We start from the raw sequence: 19,458 nt of genomic DNA on the forward strand, positions 1-19,458 counted from the left end.
ATATTTTTTCTCCTCGGGAGAACAAAAATACCTCTTTTTCTAAATACTTTTATCATGTTTCAGTTTCTTGTTTTTATATCGTTCATCTCATTCTTCTTTAAGAAATTTTTGGTTCCACTGATGTTTCATTGGACTACTGAATAATTCCAGTTTCTAATGTCACACTTATTATTCTTTGTTAGTTTCCATTCTTGTTTTATTTGTTTCAGGGTAAATCCTTAAACAACTACCTTTGAAAGTTGATTAATGTGCAAATTTTCTAAATAATTGTATATCTGTAATGACTTCAGTTTGCTCTTACTATTGATTGGTATTTGGTCGTAAAATTTTAGATTAAAAATTATTTTTCTTGAATTTGGAGACTGTCATCTAACATCTGTTGTTACTGCTGTCTGATTCTTATTCCTTTGCAATTAATACTTTTTCTCTCTGTACATTTTTATTATATATATTATATATATATTATATATGTTATATATATATTATATATATTATATATTATATATATTATATACATATATATGTATATATCCTATATAATAAAAGCCTAATATGCAAATCAACCAAACGGCAGAACAACCAGTGGAACGACCGGTCACTATGATGTGCACTAACCACCAGGGGCAGATGCTTAATGCAGGAGCTGCCCGCAGTCCGTAGGCCCCAGGCCAGCCAAGGCGGGTGCCAGCGGGGGCCCTCCTGATTGCCCTGCTGGTCACCCCACAGATCGGCCCTGATCGCTGGCCAGGCCTAGGGACGCTACCCATGCACGAATTTTGTGCATCAGGCCTCTAGTGTGTGTGTGTGTGTGTGTGTGTGTGTGTGTGTGTGTGTGTGTGTGTGTGTATATATATATATATATATATACACACACATATATATATATATATATATATATATATATATATATATATGAAATTTATTTCAGAGAGGAAGGGAGAGGGAGAGAGAGAGAGTAACATCAACAATGAGAGAGAAAGAAAATCATTGATTGGCTGCCTCTTACATGATCCCTACTGGGGTTGAGCCTGCAACTGGGGCATGTGCCCTGACCTGGAATCAAAGGTCAATGCTCAACCACTGAGCCACACCAGCTGGGCTGTCTTTCCTTTTTGTGTTATAAAACTCTACAACCTAGTGTTTAAGTGCATGGGTGTGTGCACATTTGTGTTTTAATTCAACCTGCCCTAGAGATTGTAGTTCTTTTAGTTTGTCTCCTACCTCCTTTCAACTTCTGTATAATTTTTCCACAATTTATGCCAATTTGTTTGTTTCTTCCCCTCTTTCTGGAAGTCCAATTAAAAGTTAAACATTTTCTTTTCTCTTGTGGTTTTGACTTCTGTCTCAGTTCTGGGAGATTCCCTGAATCTTTCTTCCAAATGTCTTTTCATCTGTGTGTATATAGGTGGGAATAAAATAATTTTGTTATTTAATTTCCAAAAGTTTTTTTATTCTTAGAATGGAACATTTTCAGAGCATGCTATCTTATTTTTTAAATACAATATCCCTAATCTCTCTAGTACCATTTGCAATTACCTTAAGTTTTTCTTTGCTTCTTAAATTTTAGTCTGTTTTTCTAAGGATCAGTTCTTATGCTTGTTTAAATTAGTCATTCTCTTTTAGGCTGTAGAATTTTCCAAAATTTCTGGTCTTTGATTGCCTATTTACACTTAAGAATAAAAGAACTGGAAGGCTGACTCAGAGTTCTGGATACATGGAGATATCTTAGAAACTGAAAGACTTCACTTTCTGTTGTTGTTGTTAATCCTTACTCAAGGATTTTTTCCCCACTGATTTTTAGAGAGGGTGGAATGGAGGGGGGAGGGAAGAGGAGAGAGAGAGAGAGAAAGAGAAAGAGAGGTGAGACATATTGATTGGTTACAGGTTGCCTCCTGCACTCACCCTGTGTGGGGCCAGGGTTCAAACCTGCAACCCAGGTATGTGTCCTTGACTGGGAATCAAACCTGCAACCTTTCAGTGTGAGGGCCAACACTCTGACCATTGATCCACACCAGCCCAAGCAAAACTTCACTTTTAAATGAATGGCTAAGAAGCCACTACATAGGTGACCCCTCAAGGTCAGATTGAGAACCTTACTCTAAAAGTGCAATTCCCAACTTTACTGCTCTCTTATTTTGAATTTCTTTGGAGAAAAGGTTGGTGTTTGCATGTTCTGTTATCAGACCTTCAGTTTTCTTCATGTTTCACCTTTGGTTCTCACTCTGTCCTCTGTTTCTTTTGCCAGCTTTGAGTCCAGACATCTCTAGGATTTGGCTAAGGAGACTTACTCTCCCTGTCTCTTCATACATTCTAGACTAAGCTACTCCATCTGCCAGCACTCTCCCATCAGTCAGAATTGTGCCTCTAGGAAAGTGTTGTAGGATTGTAACATCATGTTAATGAAGTCTCTAGGCAGTGGTTCTCAACCTTTCTAATGCCGCGACCCTTTAGTACAGTTCCTCATGGTGTGGTGACCCCCAACCATAAAATTATTTTCGTTGCTACTTCATAACTGTAATTTTGCTACTGTTAATGAATCATAATGTAAATATCTGTGTTTTCCAATGGTCTTAGGCTCTACAGCAGCGGTTCTCAACCTGTGGGTCGCGATTCATTAACAGTAGCAAAATTACAGTTATGAAGTAGCAATGAAAATAATTTTATGGTTGGGGGTCACCACAGCATGAGGAACTGTACTAAAGGGTCGTGGCATTAGAAAGGTTGAGACCACTGCTCTAGAGGAAGGAACAACAAACAAACACACTTGAAATTTATTCATCCAGTTTAAACTCTGCTTCTGTATCAATGAGTTAATAACTGCTCTTTGATGAGATATTTTACTCTATGGACAAAGTGAGGAACCATGAAATATAGGGGCATTTATTTTTACATCTAGAAATCTATTCCAAGAAAAATAATATAAAAATCTAATAATAATAATATCAAAACCCCCAAAACATACTTATTTCCTCACAGTGTTGTTTACAGTAATTATCAAACATAGAAAGGGAAGCAAATTGATTACTCTAGTATTAGGGAGCAGTTAAAATAATTGTAAAGCATCTATAGGCTAGAATAACACAGAGGTATTAATAAATTTATTGAACATTTAGTGCATGTTGCTATGTGAGGAAAAATAGTTAAATATAAATGTCAACCTCCTCTCATGTTAGTTATTAACTTAACATGTATTAGAAAAGAGCTAGAAAGAAATATATAAGCCTTACCCGGTTTGGCTAAGTGGACAGAGTACCGGCCAGCGGACTGAAGGGTCCCGGGTTCAGTTCCGGTCAAGGGCACATGGTTGTGCCCAGGTTGTGGGCTCGATCCCCAGTGAGGGGCATGCAGGAGGCAGCCAATCAATGATTCTCTCTCATCATTGATGTTTCTATCTTTCTCTCCCTCTCCCTTTCTTTCTGAAATCAATAAAAAGTGTTTAGAAAAAGAAATATACAATATTCTAGCTAATAGTATTTTCATGTGGTAAGATTATCTGTGGCTGTTACAGTCTTCTTGCTGTCTGTTTCTTCTTTCTTTCTTTCTAACATATGCAAATATTATAGAATGTGTAGAGAAAAATATTCACATTAGAATTTTTTGTTAAATAGGGAAAAAAGCTCATATTTCAGTCAAAATAGCATACATTTCTATCAATAGTTTTCAAAAACTGAAATGTAAAACTAGTTTTTAGTCACCTAGTACTTGGAATAATATTGATACTGAAAGATTCTATCAATTCTGACCCTCCATTCATAAGCAATCTAATTTTTTATTTATTTTTCCTATAACAGTTACAAGTTTACTCAACTTCCTCTTTGGCCTTTCTCTGTTATCACGCTAAGTTTTCTTTATTATTTTTTAAATTAAATTTATTGGGGTGACATTGCTGAACATGAACATATAGGTTACGTGTATGGATTTCTAAGTTACAAAATCTGTATATAGGACCATGTGCCCACCACCCAAAGTAAGATCCTCTCTTGTCACCTCATATTAGGATCCCCTTCTCCCACCACCCACCTCCCTCAGGCAACCACCACACTGCTGTTTGTGTTCATGTGTTTCAGTTTTATATTACACATATGAGTAAAATCATATGGTTCTTAGATTTTTCTGTCTGACTTATTTCACTTAGCATAATGTTCTCAAGGTCCATCCCTGTTGTTGTAAATGATGCTATTTCATCTTTTCTTATGGCTGAGTAGTATTCCATTATGTATATGTACCACATCTTCTTTTTCTGGTCCTCTATCATAGGGTGCTTTGGTTGTTTCCATGTCTTGCCACTCTGAATAATGCTGCAATGAAAAAATGAAAATAGGGGTGCTTTTATCTTTGCATAAATGATTTTGAGTTTTTTCGGGTATATACCCAGGAGTGGGGTTGCTGGGTCATATGGTAGCTCTATTCTTAATTTTTTGAGGAGTCGCCAGACTGCTTTCATAGTGGTTGTAATAGTCTATATTCCCACCAGCAGTGAATGAGGGTTCCCTCTTTTCCACAACCTCTCCAACGCTTGTTGTTGCTTGTCTTATTGATAATGGCCACTCTACCAGGTGTAAGGTGGTATCTCATTGTAGTTTTAATTTGCATTTCCCTAATTGCTAGTGAGGTTGAACATCTTTTCATATATCTATTGGCTGTTGTTATGTCTTCTTGGGAGAGGTGTGTTTTCAGGTCCTCTGCCCACTTTTTGATGGGATTGTTTGTTTGGTGTTAAGTTTTATGAGTTCTTTATATATTTTGGAAACTAAACTTTTGTTGGAGCTACTGTTTGCAAGTAGCATCTCCCATTTGGTTGACTACCTATTTGTTTTATTGTCCGTTTATTTTGCTGTGCAGAACTCTTCAGTTTGATACAATCCCATTCATTTGTTTTTTCTTTTACCTCCCTTTCCTTTGGGGTCAAGTCCATAAAATGTTCTCTACCACCCAGGTGCATAAGTTTGGTACCTATATTTTCTTTGAGCAAGATTTCCTTTTAAATCTGTTGGCTTGCTGGAATTGCCTGTGATCAATGCCTTTGAACTGGGGCTTTTCTTAATTATAAATTAAATCCAAATAAAGCCAGAATTAACAAAAAGTGTTAATAATCTAACCCAATTCTTATTTTATAACCTCAAAATTAATTTATTTATAACCTGCAGCCATTAAGCTCTGAGTTCCCATTAGTAACCACACTGGTGACTCAGCTCTGTTGTCTACATCAGCGGTTCTCTACCCTGGTTCCACAATAGAGTCAGGAGCTTTTAAAACCCCCTGGGTCCCACCTCCAGAGAATCAGTTTAAATGCTTTGGGTATGCAGTCTGTAGCCATACTCATAACTATTCCCCATGTAAATATTAAATGATGTGTAGCTTAAAATTTGTATCTCTGAGTACATTGTTAAGATACTTTTTTATAATTTTTTAATGATGAGCGGAGTTATTTATAACAGCATTCTAAATGACTGCAGATTACTTGTGTTTCTTATGATACTGTTTTTGTGTGTGTGGCATAGAAACAGTGCTGGCTTATTAAGCTCCCTAATTAAAGGAAGATAGTCACCAGCAGATTCATCTCATATACAATGTCAAAAATAACATTCATCAAAACAAATATGTTCAGAGTACAAAGGTCTTTTTTATAGTAATTAATTCTGAAAGAGGTTACTAGTGCTAGTTATTTTCTGATAAGAAAACAAAAACAAGAACAAAAACAGATCCAGAGACAGAGAAGCATTGATCAGACCATCAAACTCAGAGGGAAGGTAGGGGAGGGTGGGGGTAAGGGGGAGAGATCAACCAAAGGACTTGTATGCATGCATATAAGCCTAACCAATGGACACAGACACCAGAGGGGTGAGGGCATGAGTGGGAGGTGGGGGTGGAGGGGCAATGGGGGGACAGGGACACATATGTAATACCTTAATCAATAAAGAAAATAATCCCAAAAAATCCTTGTCCAGAATATCCATATAGGTGGTAGAGTTTGTACATCACCTTTCACTAATAATTCTCCCAAATTAGTAATAGTTAATAACCTGTCACTTTAATCATGCAAACCTGTCTATTCCATTCCATGCTTCTTGTTTTAATAGCTTACTATCACAAATATTAAAATTTTCTCTAAATGTTTAACATAATTGGATGCCCTATCCCCATGTTTTTTTTTTTCTTTTTTGTTCAATAGATCTCAATCATTTGACACACTTGACTTGTATTTATATCTCCCCAGGCATTGTACCTCATACTCACTATTTTGGAATTTCCCAGCATCATTCTATCATTTATTCAATTTAGAGAAGCATCACAGCTCCTTAAGGGTTTAAAACATGTACACACGAGGTGCTGGCCTTCATAATGAAAGTGAGAATGAAGCTCTGGCTGACGGTAGTATATCACCAAGTATTCTAGGAATCCATCTGGCTATAACACCTGGCTGGGAAATGCTATTTTAGAGTCATATGTATAATTTATATTTTTAAAGTCATCTTTAAGAAGAGGCCAAGCAAAATGACATCAACTATAACAAGAGTGTAATTAAATAAAACATGAGTATTTTAGGAATACATGCTCACTTTTAAATTCAACAAAGTTACATTCTCTAATTTTTCTTTTAGAGCTCAGACTATTAGCTTCTAGCATTGGGTTGGCTAATGCATGGGAATTTCCAAGCACTAACAGGCTCTGATATAATTTTTGGAACCTGACTGATGCATCTAAGTAATGGCTTTTCTTTTTTACAGTGAACTACTTTGAACTGCCCTATGAGAATATTAATGCTGTGGCAGAGTGAACTGTGCGTGGTCACTGAGGATTGATATTTCTCATTGTTCAACATTAGAGATATAGAGGAAGAAATATTAACAGTTTGTTGGTTCAAGGCTGGGAATTTCCACTTAAGTTATCCAACAGGACTTTTAGGATAATATAGATGCAATGCTCTTTTCCCACCCAGACTTTGGTCAAATCTCCATTCTTGTACCTACTAGCTGTGTGACTGTGGCATATCATTAACCTCTCTGAGCCTCAGTAATTACATTTGTAAATTGGGATTAATTATCCATACTTTGCAAGATTGCTGAGTTAAGTGAACAGACATGGCACATCATCGTAGAGGTTTAAAAAATATATGTTCTTTGCTTTATGTAGTAATTAGGTTTATCTTTCAACACCAATTCTACTGAGCTCAAAGATATCTTCACAAATCAGCTGTTCCTCTTATCACCCAAATGGCAGAGTGGAATAACAATAATTTACTGAACTCTTACTGCACAACTCCCTACCTGCTTTATCTCAATTCTCATAACTATAATTTAGGTCAGGTAGAATTATCAGTCTATTTTTACATGAGGAACCTGATTCATTGAAAGATAAAATAATTTGCCAAACGCCATAGCTAGCCAATGGAGAACTGAGATTCCAACTCAGGAAGTTTTAATCCCCTGCCTTCTCTCTTCATTACCACAATAGGAACAGAGGCCTCTAAGGTGAAAAGTGCTTAGTAATGCCCATAGAACACTAGCTCTGCAAGATGTTAATAAGTATAAGGATGGAAGCTGTGAAAGACTGGGACGGGGTTAACATTGCATGTTAAATATACATCGGAGATCATTGATTTTAAAAAGCTAATCAGATTGATAGATTTAGACTTTTGTTGTTTGGTTGTTGGTGGTGGTGTTTTTTGTTTGTTTGTTTGTTTGTTTTGTGTGTGTGTGTGTTTTCATTCTTTTTATTGCCACCTCTGAGCCTTTAATTCTTTTCATAGAGCAGCTCATGAAGCCAGGCACCACTTCACCCTGTGCCCCCAGCCGCACAGACACAAGCACACACACAATCACTCACACACACACATACACACACAGTCATTTTGGAAAGTGCTACTCCATGTGATAATCAATTTGAAATCCTGTGTGACAATAATCTTGTTCATCAACCCTAGAAACCCTGGTACTATCACCCACCCGTTTTTCTTGTTAGTATGCAGGACAGAGCAATTCATATTAAGAGATGCTTGATTCTGCCCATACTTGTGGTGCTGTAAAATCAGATAACTTTGAAATGAAATAAATAGGGCTCATTAAGAGCAACATAATTTGAGTCCAAGGAACCAAAATATATATCTGTCTAATCTTGTGAAATCAACATTTTGCTAATGTTATAAAACAACTCCCTCAGGAAGTGGTTTATATGAGACAGTTAAGGCACTGTTGCTTTTTATTAGCATAATAGTTTAGCGTGGTGGAGCTTCATTGATCTTCTTAAAACAGTTGTAGTCAAATGAGTACTTGGTGATTTTGCTTTTGTTCTATAATCTTAGATAATTCCCACCAACTTTTGTTTATTTTTTTTGAACAGTGTTTCTTATTAATATGGTATAAAAAGAACTTTCTACTAATGTTGCCAATCTATTTAATAATTGTAGAAATAAGAAAATTGCACTGAAAGAACATATTGTTTTTCCAGTTGTGACAGCCTTACAGTCGCTGTAAATCTTTTCAATTGTTTGTTAAAGACATTAAATAAGTTCTCTGGGCTCAGTTATGAAATTATAGTCAGAATCTGACATTGCACCACTTTCTGCTATAGGTGCTGTGCTCACTACTACACCTCGATCCAGTCTGCATCATCTCTGGGCAGAGTAGTATAATACCTCCTAATTGGTCTCTGCTCCAACTCTTACCTCCTGATATCAGTTATAGAAGGTTTTAATAAAAAGGAAATTAAATATCATTCTTCCTCTACTCAAATTCCTCCATATTTCCTATTACATTTAAAATATAAACTTCTTATTATGGCTTCTGAGGCCCTAAAAGATACCTGGGCGTGGCCACTCTAGGACATTCCCTAATGCTTACTTTTACTAACAATGAATGCTGCAGCCAATTCTAACATTTTTGTTCCTTGTTCATAATGACCTTTCTCCTTTCCCAAAGCCCAGATAGAGATTTCATACTAGCTTCATTTTGTGTCTCCTAATCTTGATTTATTTGTATTTGTAATACTTAAGTATCAACTGAGATTATGTGATTTATTTTTCTCACTGTTTCCAGAGGACAGAGACTTTGCCTGTAGCCTAAAATCAACAGTACCTATTGCTATGGCCTGTGTGGCTGTATGGTTAGAGTGTTGACCCTTTGGAGCAACACCTGCTTAGGAATCTTAAATTCTTACAAATATCTGTATTTGTATAAAATATCTCTTGATATTGAATTCTTACAAATATCTCTACATTCAGGTGGAAGAGAGGTGGTATCCAATAAAATTTGCATAATTCTATTTTTAAAAAGTTGAAGTGCATTAAGTAGCAGAAATGCATTTAATTCTTATGAAAGATACTTTAGTGTCAGTATTAATCCATTAACAGGTGAGGTCTCATGTTATTAATTTTTTTGTTTTGTTTACTTATTAAATGGATGGATTATAAGAAAATTATACTTGGCTGAGCCTTGGGAAAATTTGGGGGGAAAAAAGAAAAATTAGTCCATGTAAAGAGAGAGAAAAAGAAAAAGGATAAAACATGGATTTAATCATCTTTGTCTCTTTTCTAGCCCTAGGAAAAGATAAGGATTACCTGGATGAATCAGAACATGCTAATTATGACCGATCTCGGCTAATTAAAGATTTTGTTCCCAAAGATGATTCTGAATCCAAGAAAAGATTGTCTAAGGTAAGGTAAATTAAGCTATTAATAAAGCCATTTGGAGATCATAACATCTAAAAACTTTCAATTTTTTTCAGTAGTAATCTATACTGTGCTGGAAGGTGTAAGAAAGCACAAAGTCTAATGCACATATCTAAGGACTTAAAATTGAAAAATAATGTGTAGACATCATATTTATTTTATTATCCAAAACAATTTTATAAAATAATCTGAAATATAAAATTATTCAGTAATATCTTCTTTAGGGGGTTAGTCCATCATTTTTTTCATGTTTTTTGAAAGGCAGTATGGGTTTAATGAATATATGAATTTTAGTATCAAATGGACTAAGATTTGAATTCCACCTCCACTACTTAATATTTGTGTTAACTTGAGCAGGTTACACTCACTTAGCCTTTTTTCTCTGTCTGTAAAATCAGAATCATGTCTGCTTGACAAAAAATCTTTGATGACTATGTGAGATAATCATATGCAAGTACCTGGGGCATAGTAAAAGCTGTCTATATTGTTGGTTTGTATAACCTCACTGAAGCTTAGATCATTAACAAATGGGTAACTGGGTAGAGCTCAGTTTTAAAAACCCCGGCTCCAACAGTTGCACCATCCCTCAAAATCAGACTCTTCAAAGCATCTGAGTGTGGTTGTTCAACACCCTTTTCATGTGTCCCAAGACAAATCCTGACTCAGTCCAAGTTTATTTTTATCTTCTTATTTTTTATTTTTACTGATTAAAATATGACTGCTTTTGAAAAAGAAATCTTCAGTTTAACACAAGGAATCATAGCTTTCATTGTCACTGCATGGCTAATAATCATATTTGTGAATACATCTTTCTCTGTGATGTTGGCTTTGGTTTGGCTTGGATTAATTTTGCAAATCCCTTTTTAGTCACCACCAAAACATTAGTGAAGAAATATGGCAGAATTTAAATATTGCTGTTACAAAAGAGACTAAACTTTAATAAATATATGCTTGCACCAAATTCCTTCAGTCCTATTTGATTTTGTTTAAAGAAGTCATTATTTTGTGCCAGTAATTCTTAGATTATTCACAAGCCAGGGGTTGTTCTCCTTGTGTTTACTTCATCTGTCTCTGTGTCTGATTAACACAATGGGTGTTCAGAAAGTTTCTATTATCTGTAAAGCATTGTTCCAAGTAGTTTGACAGGAGAGATTATAAGAAAAACTGAGTAAAAAGACATGTTGTTTCTTAAGATACCTATATCCTCAACAGAAAGACAGACACAGTATACTTCAAAGCATTAGAAAATGAACTAAGATTAAATGAAATGTGTAGATCTGCTTCTCTGGGATTTACAGCCATCAACGATCCCCTCCATTTCATTTCTACTCCACAGTAGTCATTTCCCAAATCTCACTGACTAAACTTGAACTTCAGAATATAAAATTAAGAAGAAATAGTTAAACCTGCATGCATATTTTGGTTTTGACATTAAAATAGGAGATGGTGTATGTTGATGGTAACAGGCCACAGTTGTTCAATTCAAGAAATTGTAGTCTAGTATCTTACTGAAACTATCTAATTGCATAATCTGCTATTGTACTTCTAGAACTACATCTGACTAGTTTCTGGGCATTGTGACATTACATCTGTTTGAGAATTTGGTTTGTCAACCATTGTGTAAACATGTCCTGAATGATTTTGAGTTAGCGTGATAATTTTTTTTTGGTCATCTACCTACTGCTTATGATAATTTAGTAAGCTAAGTATATTGGTAAGGCATTATACCAATTAATCTTAAGAATAGTGAATTGTATCTTTAGAATATTTTGCTTCATGTCATAAACTTTTAGCATGTGTTATTTATTTATACTGAAATTCTTTGATATTTTAGTCATGAAAAACATTTGTAATATTGAGATCTAATATATGAAGTGATATTGATAAAGTAATAGGACATATTTTTTATTTATTTGGAAGCTACTATATGCCAAGCGTGGTACTGTAGGACAGAGAATTATGACAAACACAGACAGGTTTTGCTGGCCAAGTGCTTGGATGCAGTTCAGAATCCTATCTAATAAAAGAGTAATATGCAGATTGACCATCACTCCAACACACAAGATGGCTGCCCCCATGTGGTCAAAGATCCTGCCCCCATGTGGACACAAGATGGCCACCACAAGATAGCCAGCAAGGGAGGGCAGTTGGAAGGGACCAGGCCTGCAAGTGAAGGCAGTTGTGGGTGATCAGGCCAGCAGGGGAGGGCAGTTGGGAGGGACCAGGCCTGCAAGGGAGGGCAGTTGAGGGCGATCAAGCCTGCAGGGGAAGGCAGTTAGGGGTGACCAAGCCGGCAGAAGAGGGAAGTTGGGGGCAAGCAGGCCTGCAGGGAAAGGCAGTTGGGAGGGACCCAGGCCTTCAGGGGAGAGCAGTTGAGGGGGACCAGGCCTGCAGGGGAGGGCAGTTAGGGGTGAACAGGCCTGCAGGGGAGGGCAGTTGGAGGGGGGGGCAAGGCCTGCAGGGGAAGGCAGTTAGGGGTGACCAGGCCTACAGGGAAGGGCAGTTCAGGGCAAACAGGCTGGCAGGGAGCAGTTAGGCATCAATCAGGCTGACAGGGGAGTGGTTAGGGGGTGATCAGGCTGGCAGGCAGAAGCAGTTAGGGGCAATCAGGAAGGCAGGCAGGCGAGCAGTTGGGAGCCAGCAGTCCTGGACTGTGAGAGGGATGTCCGACTGCCCGTTTAGGCCTGATCCCATCGGGGGGTCCCAGATTGGAGAGGGTGCAGGTTGGGCTGAGGGACACCCCCTTCCCCCATGCACAAATTTTGTGTACCGGGCCTCTAGTGCATACTTATAAGTGGAGAAAGCTAAGAGTCTGGAAATTAAGAAATGACACTAAATATGGGATAAATCAAGATTTAGCTAGCCTGAAACTTTATAATAGAAGCCATATTTCAATATTTCAGAGGCATTGTGATAGATAGAAAATTGACCATAAGGCCCTGAGCTAGATTAAAAAAAAAATCAAGCACGTGAAGAACTGAAAACAATTTTTAAAAAATCTGAAGAAATAAGCAGCAACTAGAAAACAGCTAGAAAAAAAAATAGAGAAAATTCAAACGAGAAAGCAAGCTTTGGAATTGGAATTGGGTATTTTGAAGATTCACAGAAAGCAAGCTGATTACTAAAAATCAGTGCAAATACATCTTCCATTCAGTTCATTGTTGTATACAGAATATGTATGTCTCCACATCTAATATTCATCTATAATTTAACCATTTATCAAGACTCAACATCTGTATGAAATTATTTAATAGTGCCCATTAAGTTGATTTTTGTACCCTGCATCTATATCATTTCAACATATATTTTTTAAAAATACATGAATTTTCTAGTTAAGCTTGAAAGAAAGGTTGAAAGACAAATGTCATTATTTTTTAGTGAGGGAGAGTATTTACCATATAAATAAAAGAGAAATTGGCCATAGTTCATTTTTTGCTGTATCCACTCTATTTTTAATGAGACTTTGCAGCAACTCCCATCAAAATGTGGAAAACTGTTGGACTGGTCTTGGGTCTTGTTTTACCCAGTAGACTGCTGTGAAAGTGAAATGTGCCAGTGCTGAAATTTATACTCTAAATACCTTGCATTCCCATTCTTTCCTTGGGACTCTGCCTCCACCATGTGAATAAGTCAGTGCCAGTCTGAAGGAGAATGAGACCATGTGGACCAGCGCCTAGTGAGCTCAGCTGCCCAACTCAAGCAGACATGTGAGAAAATTCAGTGGCACCAGCCAGCATGGCTCAGTGGTTGAGCGTTGACCTATGAACTGGGAAGTCAAGGTTTGATTCCCAGACAGGGCACATACCCAAGTTGCAGGCTCAATCCCCAGTGTGGGGCATGCACGAGGCAGCCAATCAATGATTCTCTCTCATCATTGATGTTCTCTCTATGAAATCAATTATCCAACTTAACCCTGTCTACCCACAGAATCATGAGCTAAATAAAAAGAAGTTTTTAATGGTTTGTTTCTCAGCAATAGCAAATGGAGACAATGATAAATGTTAAAAGGTACACCCCTTGCTGGTACAAATGATTGCTAAGAAAAGGTGAATTATTTATCAGTTCCTGGGAATATTTGCAAAATTGTCTCTGAGTTTTTCACAGCATCCTCATACTATCCATTAAACCTAAATTGCATGGTATCTAGACAATCTATCTAAAACTTTCTGAAATTATCTTTTTTAAAAACTCTATTTGCAAAACTTCTTTCTTTGTGGTAACATTAAATCAGGGGAAAATTCCAAGATTACTTTTAATTGAATTATCTTTGCATAGTTAGCAACAGTCACAAACACCCAATAAAAAGAGTAAACTAATTTTTTAAAGGCAAGTTTATTCCTTTGAACATTTTGACAAGCATGTTCTGTCACACCTGTGTGGATAAGAAATCCAGGAAACGAATTTGTAATGTAAGAAAAGGGATAATTTTATAAATTCATAGATTGGAGTACCTGGGCTGTCAGCAAGCAAAGTTCTTAAGTAGAGAGGGATTGTTTTTAGCATAATTTGAGTAAATATTGCCTTTCTCTGTCATATTAACATACAGAGCACTGTGAATAGTACTTGAAGGTACACACACACACATGTCTGCTTGACAAAAAATCACACACACACACACACACACACACACTGAGTGGCCAGATTATTATGCATTCAGAGACCATAATAATCTGGCCACTCAGTGTATAATGATGGTTAATATTCTTAATATGCAAAGATATAATAATAATATAATTAATAAATGTAAGAGTAAAAAGTATTGAAAAACAATATAATTTTAACATGTAAAATGATTAGCAATACTAATAATTGAAGAAATGCAAATGTAAGTAATATTCTTTTAAACCAAATTAGAAAACATTTTAAAACAAAATAAAACCCAAAATTGATACTATAAACTTTCAGTGTTAGTTCTTGCTGGTAGATATGTATATTTATCCAAATCTTCTGGAAAACATTTTGACAGTAAGCATTAAAATCCTTAAAATAATCTTGCTCTTTGACCCACAGTAGGAATTTAACTGGGGAATATAATTCCATGTTAGCCCAAATAATTATGTTTAATAATGTTCTCACACTGTAATTTGTGAGGAATGAGAGGGAATAAAGCACTTAAATATTCAAGAATAAAAGATGAAATTAAAAATAGAAATACCCTCAAATCAGGCAATTGAAAAAAGACCTCCCCCCCCAGTATGGTTACATGAGAAAGTGGTTACAAAAAACAATATGTGAACAATACCAATCTATATATATAAAAGCCTAAGTGACCATCCAACCATTTGATCATCCGACTGGTAGCTATGACACACAATGACCACCAGGGGGCAAATGTGCCAACCGGTAGCTATGATGCACACTGACCACCAGGGGGTAGAAACTCAACGCAAGATGTGCTGAGCTGCGGTGACTTGGCAGCTGCAGTTCTCGGGTGATGTATCCAGAACCAGAGAGGAGGGTGCCCAATTCTGGGGTGCATTACCCAAGAACCACCCTCTTGCAATCCAGGATCCCTCAGGGGATGTCAGAGAGCCGGTTTCAGCTCGATCCCCGTAGGCCAGGCCAAGAGACGTCACCAGTACACAAATCCATGCACTGGGCCTCTAGTTATATAATAATGTCTAGTTCATTTTTATTGAGAAAATGCTTGGACTTGTTTTTTAAAATATAAATTTATTGATTTCAGCAAGGAAGGGAGAGGGAGAGAGATAGAAACATAAATGATGAGAGAGAATCATTGATCAGCTGCCTCCTGCACACTCCCTACTAAGGATCAAGATTACAACATGGGCATGTGCCCTTGACTGGAATTGAACCCAGGACCCTTCAGTCCACTGAGCCAAACCAGCTAGGGTGAAAATGCTTAGAATTATATACAACAAATTTTTATAGTGTTTATCACTGGATGGCAAAATTCAAATGACATAAGTTTATTTCATCTATTCTTAATTTTAGGCTACATGTATTATCATATTCTTATTTCTATTTTTATGTTTTACATGGCTAGTAAATGACTGAGTTAAGATTTAAACTAAGATGATCCTGTTTCCCAAAAGTATTTTTCTACTTTGCTACACTGGCAAGACAAGAGCAATTCAGGAGTTTACTTCCTTAGTGGTAACCATCGTAGGTAGAATTTCAGTTAGTCCCCCTAATATATATTGATCACCTACACACCAGAGGGTATGGTAAGCACTCTGTATGCCACATCTCATGTAATTGTCATAATAACTCAATGAGAGTAGATAGTAGAGGTCTCATTTTACCAATGAAGGAAATAAATTTACGGTAAAAAGGCAAATCTTGAGGCCAGTTTCTGAGCTAGGTAGGAAGAGAGCTGGCTTGTATCACGTCTCTCCAACTCCAGAACCCTCTGCTTCTCTGACTCCATTTCAATAGTTAACTGAAAGAACTAACCACTCACATGTATTAATCATACCTTCCTAAAGCCCTACAAATTGCCCCAAAATAAGCAGCTCTGCATTCTAATAATTGTGAGGCTAACGCACAATATCCTGGGAGTGGTTTGACCTGTTTTTAATTCACCCTTGTATCAATAAACAAATAAAAGTAGACCAGGAATCTGTTACAAACTTAATATTAAACCTCAGCAAAAATAGTGAGAAGGGAAAAGGTGTGTATTCCTTGGGATTACATAATAATCACCGCACTAAATATTTTCAACTGCATCTGCTGCACAGTATGGGAACTCTCCTTGTCAATCAGAAGAAAAAAATAAAAAACAGTCCACCCACTTCTTCCACAAAAGCCCTCACAGCTGCCAAGAGTTATGTCTAGATCAGAACACTAGGATATCAAGGTATGAGACATTTGAATTATTAGAGTAGATTTAGGTGAGGGATGAATATGCTGGGGCAGATCTTTAGTTCTCTCCAAAACTATAGAGGAAAAATGTACCTGTCTGCTTAGGGAAGTCTTATTTCATAACAAATACAGGAAACAAACAAGATGCCATACATGTTTTCTCTCTCCTGAAACTAATATCTTGGTAATTAGACACACAGCAGGCTCCCCCAAACACCAATTTGTGTGTTTTCCCCATGAGTGCTTAAGAGCTCCTTTTGGGAAATCTATCTCCTAAGCCTCCCTGGAGGATTTTTACTCTAAAATGAGAGCTGCAATAACGTGTCTGCAGAAATTTTACATATATTTTATATCATGTAAAAGTAAATTCAATATATTAGTGTGTGAGCATACCAATTAAATTGTACAGATAGCCAAAACCGGTTTGGCTCAGTGGATAGAGCGTCGGCCTGCGGACTCAAGGGTCCCAGGTTCGATTCCGGTTAAGGGCATGTACCTTGGTTGCGGGCACATCCCCAGTGGGGGGCGTGCAAGAGGCAGCTGATCGATGTTTCTCTCTCATCGATGTTTCTAACTCTCTATCCCTCCTCTCCCTTCCGCTCTGTAAAAAATCAATAAAATATATTAAAAAAAAAAAATTGTACAGATAATTGTTATAGTTGCTATGTATACATTTGATCAATGATAGGTTCACATTAAACTAATTCTCTAACTGCTTAGACATGAAAACAGCTAGAGAAGTCAGATCAAAACTAATGTCATTTGAAGACATTAAAAGTCAAAGCTACCTCATTAACCTGCCACCTCTAGATTATGGAGCTAACCTGGTAACCAGACCCTTCAGGTTATGCATATATCAGAAGGATCACAGGATTGAGAGTTGGAGCATCTATATATATAAAAGGCTAATATGCTAAGTGTCCAACCATCTGACCGGTTGCTATGGCGTGCAATGACCACCAGGGGGCAGACACTCAACAAAGGAGCTGCCATGACACGCACAGAGAAATGGCACCACAGACCTGCCATCCACAAAAGAACACTCAGCTTCCCCCAAGTGGGACACAGGCCCCGTCACCACCCCGGAGCAACAGCCCACCAAATTGCAGCTGATGCTGCTGAGACCCCCATGGTGCAAAATGCAGCCCACAGCCCAGCCCAGCCCAGCCAGGAAATGGTGGCTGTGGGCGCCGGGTAATGATGTCATGTAGAAACTCCCGGCTTCCTCTCCCCAGTGACTAACAACTAGTCTCCTTGCAGTTTCTTCATCCCAGGAACACCACTTGCTTTATAGCCAGGTGGAAATATTTCACATTTTAACCAAATGCCTGTGAAGCATTTTCCCATGCCTCATTGCATTTGATCCTCACAGAAGTCCTGGAGTAGGTAGATAGGAGACTCAGTGGAATCCTATTTTCTTTTCATTAGCCAGAAAATGGATATTTAGAAACTTGACCTGACTGAAAAGAAGTAAGAAATGGTGGATCTTGAAAATGACTTCAGGTTTTCTCACTGCGCAGAATATAGTCAAACACTGCTGCAGTTAAATATTTTACCCTTTGTTCTCCCTGCGTGATCTACAGCGATAATCTGTTTTGTATTGATATTTACTGCTGTGTTGCTGACAATTACCTTGAAAGAGAAGTTGGGATGCTTCACTGGGCTGGAAAAAGTTTAGCTAAATCAGAAAGCAGGTCTAATTAAGCAACTTTATTCTCTCTATATAATAGGCTAAGTTGACTTTCTCATGCACAATACATATAAAGCTCCCCTGGCACCAATTGCAGGCATGTGTTTTGATTTGTCATTGTTGATTGTGAATTTGGTTGACACTTCTATTATAAAGAAAGGGCGAATAGCGATATAAATATATATCTTCTGCCCTAGCTGGTTTTGCTCAGTGGATAGAGCATCGGCTTGCAGGCTGAAGGGCCCCAGGTTCTATTCCGGTCAAGGGCATGTACCTTGGTTGTGGGCACATCCCCAGTATGTGTGCAGGAGGCAGCTGATTGATGTTTCTCTCTCATTGATATTTCTAACTCTCTATACCTCTCCCTTCCTCTCTGTAAAATATCAATAAAATATAAAAAAATGAAATTTAATACCAAATGACTGAATTTGAAAAAAATATATTTCTTCTAATTAATTTCCTTTCAATGTGCACGAATTCATGCACCAGGCCTCTAGTTAATAATAATGATACTCTTAAATAGATACAGCAGGTAACATTTATTAAGGACCCGTCAGGGATTTTATTGATGACCTATATTTTTTTAGCCTCACAGCTACTCAAAAAAGGTATGGTTGATTTTTACCCCCATTTTGTAGGTGAGGAAATGGAGGCTTATCATGGCAAAGTGACCTCCCTGGTATCATACAGTTAGATAAGCAGTACCAGGAATTATATAGAAGCCACCGCAGTGTTAAGCATTGTGCCGTGCTGTGCATATAATGGAGGGATGCACAAGGGCTATAGAAATGACAAGACAAGTATATTAGGTAGTTAGAGAACCTGTGTGCGTTACTGGGGAATGATCATGTACATTAGGGACTATGCATATTATGCTTTCCTTTATGTTTTATACTCAAGAGAAAATATAATAAAATTGAGACTCCTATGTTCAGATCCTGATCAACTGTAAAATACCCTTTCTCTGCTGCTTATAGTCCTTCCCCTGTCCATGTCCTTTTCCTCCCCTCACCTTGCCAGGCACACTTCTTAGTCTCACCACATGAGTCCATCAAAATATGAATATTTTGCCCAGCTGGTGTGGTTCAGTGCTTGAGCATTAATATATGAACCAGGAGGTCATGGTTTGATTTCCTGTCAGGGCGTATGCCTGGTTTGCAGGCTCAATCCCTAGTAGGAGGTGTGCAGGAGGCAGCCGATTAATGATTCTCTCTCTCTCTTCCTCTCTGAAATCAATAAAAATATATTTTAAAAAATGAATATTTTGAGCAGCTAT

General features: G+C 37.4%; 1 protein-coding gene across 1 annotated transcript in view; it reads left to right on the forward strand.

The window, feature by feature from the left end:
* Nucleotides 1-19,458, forward strand: part of ANO3 (anoctamin 3) — a 208,379-nt gene that overhangs the window by 49,826 nt on the left and 139,095 nt on the right. The window contains exon 4 of the mRNA XM_080642758.1: nt 9,534-9,652. Coding sequence (XP_080498884.1) covers nt 9,534-9,652 — 119 coding nt within the window. The remainder of the gene's footprint in view (nt 1-9,533; nt 9,653-19,458) is intronic.

Source organism: Plecotus auritus (genome assembly GCF_963455305.1).
Source record: "Plecotus auritus genome assembly, chromosome: 9".
Classification (NCBI taxonomy): Eukaryota; Metazoa; Chordata; class Mammalia; order Chiroptera; family Vespertilionidae; genus Plecotus; species Plecotus auritus.